We start from the raw sequence: 11,579 nt of genomic DNA, 5'->3' as shown, positions 1-11,579 counted from the left end.
CAACTTGCCTAATAATTCTGCACTCCCTGTATATGCAATGATCGATGGTTTCAGCTACCAAGTACTTAAAATACTTAGACGGTTTTTTGTGTTTATTTTCTTTAATTGCAGAGATTTGTTTAGGGCCTTGCTTTTAAGGCTAAGCTTCCAGTTTCTTGGCGGAAATGTTAAAATTATTTCGTCAGAAACGTTTTGCGTCATTCAACGTCACGCCTCCCATCCAATCCAGTGAGGCCGCCGCGTCAGCTATAGAATACCTGTGGGCGGAGAAGCGATTCCGGTTCCGGGTGTTTTCATATCTCAGTCGGAGGCGATCATACCTCTGATTATGCTATTTTATCGGAAACTTTTCTCGATTGACCACTGAATAAATTAGAATTCTTTTAATTAAGATTGCCCGATCAAAGCCGACAGCATGGCGACACGCTCGGAGAGAGAGAAGGCCCAAAAACTCAACGAACAGCACCAGGCCATCCTGTCCAAAATGCTGAGAGAGGAAGACAACAAGTACTGCGCCGACTGCGAGGCGAAAGGTGCGGTGTTCGTTTTGTCGGCGATTTTATTGTTTAACTGTACAAAGTTAGCAGTTTCACTCAGAATCAAACAGTAACGGTAACTAACAGTATAACATCCGCGCTTCTTAGCTTAGCTTAGCTAACTGGCCCAAGCTAGTCACCTGACATTCTTCCCTTTAAGCTAAACTAAGTGGTTAACCAGCATGCTAACTTCTCTAAAGCTACATAAGCTCCCCACAGGGTTTCTCCCTCGTCGCCGTATGCTTAGTTACCGGGATTTGCAAGCGGTAAACAAACTGTGTGAGGTCTTTCTAAGAAACTTCAGCCAACTTTTTTTTTTTTAATTAGATCATTGACAAAGAATGTAGAACTTGCATCCTACGTTTCAAGTCACAACAAAGACTAGCATGTTTGAGTGTTTCTTCCGGCGTTTTTGTATCTTCACCTCCCAAACTGGGTTTAACTGTCATTAACAGGTCCAAGATGGGCATCCTGGAATCTGGGGGTATTTATCTGCATCCGATGTGCTGGCATCCACAGGAACCTGGGAGTGCACATATCCAGAGTGAAATCCGTCAACCTGGACCAATGGACAACAGAACAAATCCAGGTACTGATTTCTTGTTTTTCCACTTTTCCTGTGTGCATTACTGAACTGACCTACCGGGCAGTAGCCCTGGGGGCTGAGAGGTCAAGGGACTCTGGGTCTAAGTCCCTCTTTGGACTGATTTGCTTACTGGCACAACATGAATACAAAAAATGCAAAACAGCTTAAAGGTGTACCATAACTTCTATACACTGAAAATAAATAAAGAAGAAAATGTAAATGAACACAAGAACTGAATGCATTTCTCCTTTTTTAAATGTGACATTTAAATGTCTTTGCCAAGTATTCCACTATTGGCTCTCTAATCCTTTTTTATGTACAGTAAGCATAAATATGGTTAGAAACTGTGAAATGTTTTTTTTGATTGGGCATATGTGTTCTCCACTAAATGTAACCTTCCTTGATGGTTCAGAGCTGTTACAATATTGGTGATTTTTCATTTGCACTTCAGGAAACTTGGCCAGACACAAAAACAGGAAATTCTGTTCAGTGGCTAAAGACATCATTTCTTGTCCGTAATGTGGGTCAAGCTTTAATTTTCATTATGCACTGTCATCAGGACTATCAATACCCTTCATTTATGTCATTTAGAATTTACCTTAATAACCACTTTTTAAACTGCAAATTACTGTACAAGTGAACTTGCTGTCATACTAACAACTAGTTGACATTTTAATGACAGCTTCAAAATATCCAGGCTTGTGTTGTTAAATACTTAATTACCAGGAATATTGAAGAAATATTGGTGTCAAACCTCAGTCAATGACTAAAACCAAAACTGATTGCAGTATTTTTAACCTTAACGATATAAACTATTCAGTCAAACTGCATACGTTGGCTTATCACTTGGGGGCTATTTTCTCATATCTGAAAAGTGCCACATAAGGTATTGTACACCCATTTTTATCTGTTGTGCCATATTTGTTATGAGCGAACCTATCATGTGTTTAGTCAATTGATTGCCCCAATGAAACACTGTATCCTAACATTATCCATTTTGTTTACATCTTTGTCTTCTCTTCAGAGTATACAGGACATGGGTAATACCAAGGCCAGGCGGCTTTATGAGGCCAACCTTCCAGATAGCTTTAGAAGACCTCAAACAGACCAGTATCCTTCGCTTAGAGCAAATCCACAAATGTAACAAAAAAGTGCCATGCAGCATATGTTTAACCGTTTTTTCCCTTTTCTTGGAGTTACATTTTTCTCTTAACCCTGACCTCAGAGCAGTGGAATTCTTCATCAGGGATAAATATGAGAAGAAGAAATACTACAGCAAGAATGTGACCAATGGCACCAGTGTATGTATCGACTAAACATTTCATGAAATTATTCATTTATTGTACTATTTTCTAAGTTTAGTCTGTTCTTGGAGCAAATGTAACCCACATAATTTCCTTAGTTAATAATAAAGTATTCTGATTCTGATCTAGATCTTTATAATGTTTTCTACTCACTCATTCTTCTTTCTTTTATTCTTTTTTTATCAGCCAAAAGATAGTAAGAAAGAAAGGGAGCCCGACAGAGGAAGCAAGGTGTCATCTTACACCAAGGTAAGTCTCGCATGTATTCCAGTAATAATAAACCTGTCTCAATATGCCCTTTAGCATTGTTTTCTTAGCCACACTAAGTTTGTTCTGCTTTTGAATTTTACAACCCTTTCATTTTTTTTAAAGAGTGAAGAGTCCAAGCCAGTTCCCAAAATCAGCCCTGCTAAGACTGCAGAACCCTCTGTGAACCTACTAGGCCTTGGTGAGTGTGAAAATGATTCAAGTTTAGCACCACCGCCAGAGGACATCCTTATTGGGGGATTTAGTGAGAGTAGAATGTGCTGTGGGAAAGTTCTGACTAATATATTGTGTACAGAATTAGGATAATTAATATGTCTGAGTTTATTTGTTTTTATTTTTAAGTATAGATAAGTTTCCAAGGTGATATCTGGATGTAGTCCATGACATCTAGCAATCAAAATACACTGTAATTTACACTGTAAAATCACTGTTTATGTGATGGTGATTACCTCTACACTTTGCTCAGCTCTGCATCTTGATGCTGTGGTGTTACCTGAGATTGTTTACTTTTTGGTTCAGCGTTAAAGATTGTCTCCACCCTTAGCTGTGCCATCTTCTCGTTTCAAACATGTGGCTCTGCATGTGTTTACCAAACAATGGAGGAGAGAGAAAGTACCATATTTAAAGGGTTTGGTTGCGTCAACTATCAGCATATCTGTAACACAGCAACTAAACCATCTCACTTGTAAATGATAGATAGCAACACCACTTGGTCTTCTCCGCTGTCTGTATCAACATTGCGCTGACGTCTTTTCAACACGCTGCTGTTACTTGTGGCTGTGATGTTATTTCTGTTGCTTTCAATTTAAAAAAACCACTGCAAGGTTTTTGAGTTGAAAAGAGGAAGTGCTTCAGCTGCTGCAGTAGACATGTAACTTCTTGTTTCTACTTTAAATCCTGATGTTTATCTAGAGTATAACTTTTGTTGGATCAGTATTAAGTAAGTGTAGCAGGAAAGAAAGAAGAAGGGGCAACACTGGATTGCACAACATAGATATCTCTGCCATCCTTGCACCAAGTATAGGTTTTCTTTTGGCTTGATTGCTAGATCACTTAAAGTAGGTCTTTTAGTACATGCAAGGTTTTCTGGCATGGATAGATTTTAGCAACTTCTTCCAAAGCGTTATTAACTAAAGCACTTTTTTTTCTTTTGTAGATTTTTTTTTCATTTATTAATGCATTTTTGACAACTTTGATTTCTCAAATGGTCAGAAATAAAGGGGAATGCATAAACACAAACATGTTTCCTTTACAGTATGAGGACAAGCTCTGTTTGCATAAATAGTCACTCCCCAAAAGCTCGTTCTGAGCCAAGAGGAACTGATGTGAATGGAAATGGAAGTTATGTAGATTTTTCTGTCTTAATGTTCAGCTGTTTTGTTTGAACAGTGTGCGCCTTTGTCATCAAATTGTGAAATCTTCACATTAGTTCTTGCTTTTAAATTTCTGTACTTTATTTTTTTCAGCATTATAGCTATGATCGGTTTTTGGTTCATAGGAATAATTCATTTTATTAAAGAGGCTTCCTTTATTTACAGTTAAAAGAAGATGCTGTTGTGTTTTTGACTGGCTTAAGGGTTGCTTGCATTATTTGGATATCATGTTTACTGTTATTTTTCTTCTGTGGCTAGTGAGCTAAATGGGCTAAGCTGATTAATTTTTTATTGCGCTAGCTGTTGTTCTCACTGCGTGGGCAGCTTTGTAGCTGTGGGAGGTTTTTACAGTTGAATATTTAAAAAATAAAAGAAAACATTTTATGAAAGCAGTTCTGTTCACTTTTAACACCCTTTCTATGTCAATTAGCCTGTTCTATAAGGATTATATTCCTGAACTTTAAATAAAGATCTTTTAATTAATGCAGACCACAATCAGGAAATGGTCAGTGGGTAGTGGGAACTATTATTTCCTGATGTATTTTTTTTAAGTTCCACCTGTAAAACAAATTTTTCCTTCTTTCTGTCACAGACGCACCAGCAGCTGCATCAGCTAACAACGGTAGCACAAGCACAAGCCAGAATAATGACCTGGATATATTCGGCCCCATGGTCTCCAATCCCCTGCCCTCATCCACATCCACAGCTCAGTTTTCTCAGGTAAAATTGAGAAAGCATTTCCCAGTTCAGATTTAAATCCAAATTCCGATTATTGCTCAGCAGGGCTTAACAGTCACTGTTGCCTGGTTGTAAAATTGAAATTAAATGTGCAGTAAAAAATAAAAAGGCAAATGATAACCATCAGCGTCAATAGCCCACATGACAGCATCACCAGTGCTGAGAGACAGTGAGTTTAAATGAAAGACAGGCAGAAACACACTTCAGAATATGAATGCAGTAAATCAGGCACTCTTGACTTAACATTGAAATGGGGCTTAATGCAGTGTTTACTTTTATTATCACCACATTCATTAATTTTGATTAATCAAAGAATTTATCAGTTAGGTATAAAATTTAAATATATTAATACTTAGTCAATTTAATCAATAATTCTCTTTTGTTACCTATATTATAGAGGCAAAGCCTTCAGGGGGTGTCGGCTACTAACATCTCACTAATAGATCACAGTTGAATCAGAGTAATCATGCAGGATAGGCCCATTTTGTATTTATGATCTACATTTATACATACGGTAGCTAAAAGAGGCCCCCCAACAAGACCGCCCAAACAGTACTGTTATTGAAGGATCTACTGCTGTTTGGTAATGGTAGTTGTCTGCTAATTTGTAAATTTTGTTTAGTTGCGTTTGTACAGCACACAATAAAACTGTGTGAGCCATAGATTTGTCACAAAAATGGGTGCTTTTTTTGTCATCAGACCTTAAATCTTCTAAACATCTCAATCTCTTTCCTGCCTCCAGGTGAGCTCCAATAACTCGGCAAGCACTCCGACACAAGCTCCAGCAGCTGGAGTGTCAGGAGGAGTAGCCAACTCAGGGTCATTACAGGGAGACCTCGACCTGTTTAGTGAGAGCAGTAGCACCACTAAAGCTGATGACGCAGCCAAGAAGCCCCTGTCCAAGGACTCCATCTTGTCTCTGTATGGGACTAACAGCATGTCCCAGCAGCCCCCCACCGGTAAGGATTTACACACAAACTGAAATAACACCAGTGCCATATTGTAAATTCAATCCTGTTACGAAGAAAAATCTATTTTATGTAGAAACTGTCATGCTTAAAACTTTAACCACAACTCTTTTTGACCTATGAGTCCTTTTAGTTTTTATTGGATTAATTAGTCTACATTAACAGCTTTCGTTTTGTCACCTAATAGATGCAATTCTTTCCCTGCCATTGATGAGCTAGAAGATGCAGAAACCCTGGATTCTTATTTGTTATTTAAATGCAATGCAGTATTTTAAGGTCATTGATCCACTGAATTGAAAATAAACTGGTTCTTATTTTTTTGTAAACTGCCTCCTTTTCCCTGCAGTACCTTAGCAACACACCAGAGGGCCACAGCCCACACTTTGGGAACCACTGCCCTTGACTAATACTTTGCTTGTTAAAGTAATGCAAATGTGGTGACATCACATGATCCACAAGGAACAAGTAGATACCTGTATTTTGCAGCTCAGTCTCACAGAGCTTTGCTGACTTATCTTCCTGCTTAACTAACAGACTCCTTAAAACACACAAGCAAGTTTTCAAAACAGACCCATACCTCAAAAACTAACTTGTTTTTTTTATGTTCTTGCCTCCTCTCAGCTGGCATGTTCATGGGCCCCTCTCAGATGCAGTTTCCTGTCCAGGCAGCAGCTGGTTACCAGGCCTTCCCTGGTATGGGTACAGCCATGCCACCCACTACTGTTATGGGTGCCATGATGGCTCAGAGCGGTGCACCCATGATGGGGCCCAGTCCAGGAATGATGGTTGGGATGACGATGCCTAATGGCTTCATGGGGAACGCGCAAGCCACCGGTATGATGGGCATGGCCCCCAGGATGATGGGACCACAGGGTGGTGCAATGCCTACAGGCATGATGCCTGCTCAGGGCATGTATGCCATCCAGCCTGGCCAGCAGGCTCAGTGGAACATGGGTCAGGTAAGGAAATAGCTTCGCTGTACTGTAGCATTGTGTGAGGTTATTTAACAAGAGACCTCATGTTAAGACTTGTGCTACTGGTTTCAAGTATGTCACAGTGACAGGAGACTTTTTTTCTCAAATGTGACCACACCTAGAAGAGTTGGTGCATTGCACAATAGTCCATTGTGAAGCCCTCTACTGTACAGTTTGTAGAGATAGAGCATCCAGTATTCACTAGATGGCAGCACAAGCATGCAGCAGATTTGTAACTATGCACTAAATCCCTAATATATACTGTAAGTAGTTTAGTTGTAAGTGTGGACACTTAAACTGAAGATAAACTCAAAGCAATCTGTACACATGCTACAAAAATTGCATGCTGTCTGTACACAATTATTTCCCATAATGCAGTGTACGCAGAAATTGTAGGAGCTGCTCACAGCTGTAAAGACTAATCTATTATTAGCATAAAACATTACATTATTTAGAGTTTTATTACAGTTAGCACGCAGGGTGGAATTGGGACACAGTCAGAACTTCAGTAATGAACTACTAGCGGGTGGATGGGTAGTAGTATAATGTTGTCCCAGTTAATCTTCAGTGATTATTTCTAATCCAGGCAAGGCGTGGTAATAAGTCAGATGTAGGTGATCCTGCTCTAGTGTTACTCACACTAACCTCTGTAACATCCCCAGGTGAACCAGCAGATGTCAGGGCTGACTCTGAATGGTGCGGGTGGTCAGATGGCCTTTGGTCAACCTCCGTCAGCTATGGGCGGGTGGGCTCCCACTGGTTCTGGCCAGACTCTGAGCACACAGCTATGGAAGTGAGCCTTCATGCAGGTCGGTGGTTGGGCAGAGTAAAAGTCGAGGTTGCAGGATGTGCTTCTTCGTACCTCACTATGAACTGATGCCCATTTCAATCACGGACCAGCCTTCAGAACATGAAAATTGTATCTCTTTTTTTTTTTCTCTCTCTCCTTCTCCCTTTTCTGTCTCTCTTTCTCTCTATTGTGTGAGTGAATTGGGAGTCATACAGGATTACAGCCTGGCAGTTTCTGCCTGTCGTATGGTTTTTGATCATAACTTTTATTTTCCTTTTTTGGAAAAAAATGACAAGAAAACAACAGTCCCATCATCAACATCGACATATCAGAAAAGCTGCAGGACCAGTTAAACAAGCTTTTATTGTATCACTGTATCATTATAAGATTATAGAACATTTAAATGAATAGTATTTAAAGGGAGAAGGGTATGACTATGAGGTCAGTTGACACTGCTCCCAGATGTACAGCGCTGTATAACCTTCTTTTAAAGTACTTGGTGGTTCCCCTATAAAATTAAAGTGATAATAAATAATTTCCTTTTACGTGTGTTCTGTAAAACAGATGTCAAAGTTTTTTTTATGTCTCAAATTGGTGAAATGTAATTGTTGCAGGGACACACCCACTTTTATTTCTCTCATTTGTCTAACATTCAATCTAGTTCTGCTGTGGCCCTAAAAATAAACACAGTGAACTTAATAATCTTCACAACATGTACCCTGGATGCATTCTTGTTAGCGGACTCACACAAAGCACTTTGGCCTTGTACATAGATGAAGCACGAGACTCCCTCTTCACAAATCCACTAGTCTGCATTCCTATAGTGCTTCTCGATCCTGGGACAAGCATTCAGGCCCAAAGTTCATAAAATCATGAACTAAACTGAAGTTCCTGATTTGATGTGTTTTTGTTACTTAGTCCTTACAATTTTAGGACACAGGTTACATTTATGAATTGTTTTCATGGAGGCAGTTGTTCAAAAAGCGTTGGTTTTTCACACTTGGGTGGGGTTACTGATTACGTGCAAACTATTCCTGAGACCAACTGAACCACACCCAGAGCCACCCCTTCAAGCAGAAGAGTCACACGGGAAGAGAACATTGTCGCTGTGAAATACACATTTTTATCATCAAGATGGAATGAAAAATAGACGGTGGGTACTTTGCAAACCAAGAACATCCCCACGTGAGGTGGTTATAATTCAGAACCAGTAATGTACACTTCCATCTTCTTACTGAAGCAATACTTATTGAATATTCAAACTTGGCACAATCAGTTTTCTCATGAGTTGCTATGACCACGAGTCACTTGAACTCATGGTCACTGTGTCTTGATTCTAATTTTTAATAACCATAATTCAATATTTCAAAACGACGACAAAATATCCTACAAATATCTAATTGGATGAATTAATTATATCCCAAAGGTCATGTATCACAGCTTGACATCACATTGCTCTGCAAAAACATCTTTCGTAACATTATCCAGAACCTGAAATTGGGAATAGGATAGAAGGAATTTACCATATTTTACATTTGAAGTCATGATACTACCTACCTACACACGAGTTAACTCGAATTTTACCGCTTGGTAGAGACATGTAGCTTCTGGTTGCTATTCTAATTCCCAACATTGAGAGTATCTGACATTTAGCACAGCACAGCTCTCTAAAAGACTATGCTGCTGCTGTCCTCTAGATGACAGTGTTGAGACAGTGGAAAGTTTTAGCTGGACAGAAGTATTTCACAGCGACTTAAAAAAAAAAAGGGATTTTAGACCAAAACTACACTGCACCATAGTGTGGACCGAGAGTCCCTGTGGGCTGTGAACCAAAGGCGTTTTTCTGCTGTGAGTCACTCCTCCTCTTGTAGAGCAGAGTGGAAGAGGTTCGCTGGACTGTGGTTACATTATTTCGGTAACTTGTTCTCTGTGCACTGCTAGTAATGCCAACACAGTGTAGCCCTTCACTTGAGCTAGAGGCTTTTATTTAACAATAGTTCTGTATAGCAGCACAATGAATCTAAACCAACACACAAAGCATCTTCAAGTAAGTCAAGTTAGAGCTTGTCTCCTGAACTTTGATGGATATTCATTTCAGCAACGCAATGTAGATGTGACTATGCCATGCTCACTGTATTACTGTTATAAAGTTTAAGTTAGGTGCATGAGAGCAAGTCTCTCAGTAAAGAAGCAACTTCTTACTTACCAAAGTGTGGCGGTAACAAGCACCTGGTGGCAGTGTAACATTAATCTTTGTAATAGAAGGCCAAGTTATATGATAAGTCTTTGCCCCAAATCTCCTGCTACTTAGAATGTGTGTGTGAATGGGTGAATGACTGAATGTAGTGTGAAGCGCTTTGGGGTCCTTAGGGACTAGAAAAGCGCTATACAAATGCAGGCCATTTACCATTTACTATGATAAGCTGTGTGCTTACTATTCTGCGGATATACGCTCATGGTGTAATGTGTATTTACGTATTTGATTTTATTTACTTGGTAACTTGCTGAGTTTTCTCCCTTCCTAACATTGCTTGTGCAGTATTACATACAGTATATAAACTTTCATATAGCTGGTGCAGTGAATGCTCTTTTGTTGAAGTTAATTTGTGGGCCTTGCAGGAGCTGGAAAATCATAGTCAGACTATGTGTTTACAGCCAGTAGCAGTTTTGTAGGGAAAATATGCTTCAGTCTGCCTCAGAGTAGTTTTGATCAAGTGGTTTTTGTCTTTTTCATCCGGTAGTTATTCCGAGTTTTGTGTTTGTTAAATGGTATTTTAATTGTGTTCTTTTCAGTACACAAGACATGTCTTTTGTTTATCCACCTATTGCATGCTAGGATGTGTTCCTCTACACATCCACCCAGCTTATGGGAAACTTTTAAAAATGGATGTGGTTTGAAAAATCAGTTTTACAGTCATTGGAGAAAAATGCTACAGGATCAAAGCTATTCTTTGGGATAAGCTCCCTCTTTCATAGTAGTAAACATTATTGTAAGCACAGCCTTGCCTAAATAGATGCATACTGGTCTTCACGCTGTGGCTTATCAAACCAGCTCTACCTGTTAAACAGCCACCATTCAGTTAAGTCGGAAGGATATGTGTCCCTGAAAGGTGTTCAGTGGTGAGAATGTGCTGAAAGTGAATACTCTGCTTGCACAGGATGATCAAAACACTTACAGAGGCTTGAAAAATAACATGTAGCTCATGCTTGGCAGGGCTTGAAAGCCCCTTGAATTTGTTTGGCCTTGTTCCACTCTATCTCTCAACTGTTTCTGCGCCCTGCTGCAACTCCAACCCAGTTTGAAAACTTTCACAGTAAGGTCTGATGCCATGAAGTGTTTGAGACCTTTAGCAAAGAGGTTAGGCATTCCTCTCAGCTTGTGTGGCAAACTGTACAATGCTCCAGAATAGAGTCCGCCATCCAAGTGAAGAATGTTCCGGCTTTCACCAGCCTCTTAATGGACTTTTTGACCCTGAACCATTAACAGTGCTGCCAACTAGTACATCAGGCTGTTTCAGACATCTTTAATACTTAACTAAACATTTTTCTGATAGGAAAGGTTAATGTACTTTAGTTAAATTCCACATTGATATACAGCAGGCCTAGTGAAGTGTTGAATAAACTCTGCTTTCTTAATATAATCTTGTTATCAATTGGGTCAAGAAGTAGTTTTGAAAGGTGCAGTAAAGCTTCTGTACTACGTCTGTGCTAAATGCCTGCTAGCAGCCAGCTAAGCACAAAGACTGGAAACTGCTAGCCTGCCCAGTCAGGAAGAAAGCAAAGTGTTTTGTCCAGTGTGATGAATTGCTGTTGACTGTGGAAATTCAAAACTGTGCCAATAGATAAGCTGTTATTAAAAAAAAAAGTATGACTACAACTAAAGGTTACTGTTGCAGTTTATGTTAAATGTTACGTGCAAGGTATTGTGTGAAGGTTTCTTGTATGGATTAAGACACTAATCGTGATAACGCTGTTCTACCTTCTAGCTAATGTATGATGAAGGGTAGGTTACTGCCTGGATGGGGCACATCTGACTATGAAGC

At 39.5% G+C, this 11,579-nt stretch overlaps 1 protein-coding gene across 1 annotated transcript; it reads left to right on the top strand.

Annotated features, from left to right (window-relative positions):
• The first annotated feature begins 214 nt into the window (after positions 1 to 214).
• LOC102209940 (stromal membrane-associated protein 1-like) lies at positions 215 to 8,075 on the top strand. Its single transcript, XM_005735754.1, has 10 exons — positions 215 to 533; positions 992 to 1,125; positions 2,147 to 2,232; positions 2,348 to 2,423; positions 2,613 to 2,675; positions 2,799 to 2,874; positions 4,659 to 4,786; positions 5,547 to 5,763; positions 6,394 to 6,731; positions 7,409 to 8,075. The coding sequence occupies exons 1-10, from the start codon at positions 416 to 418 to the stop codon at positions 7,541 to 7,543; spliced, it is 1,371 nt and encodes a 456-aa protein (XP_005735811.1). The 5' UTR covers positions 215 to 415; the 3' UTR covers positions 7,544 to 8,075.
• Positions 8,076 to 11,579: the final 3,504 nt, after the last annotated feature.

Source organism: Pundamilia nyererei, unplaced genomic scaffold (genome assembly GCF_000239375.1).
Source record: "Pundamilia nyererei isolate P.nyererei 1_Seehausen unplaced genomic scaffold, PunNye1.0 scaffold00065, whole genome shotgun sequence".
Classification (NCBI taxonomy): Eukaryota; Metazoa; Chordata; class Actinopteri; order Cichliformes; family Cichlidae; genus Pundamilia; species Pundamilia nyererei.
Note: the sequence above shows the minus strand (reverse complement) of the source record. Positions and strands in the feature narration are given on the sequence as shown.

Bases quoted from the DNA above. Each gene is read 5' to 3' on its own strand.
- LOC102209940 (XM_005735754.1), top strand. From the start codon at position 416: ATGGCGACACGCTCGGAGAGAGAGAAGGCCCAAAAACTCAACGAACAG. The intron at 1,126-2,146 runs GTACTGATTTCT...TCTTCTCTTCAG, and splicing joins GGACAACAGAACAAATCCAG to AGTATACAGGACATGGGTAA. The intron at 5,764-6,393 runs GTAAGGATTTAC...GCCTCCTCTCAG, and splicing joins GTCCCAGCAGCCCCCCACCG to CTGGCATGTTCATGGGCCCC.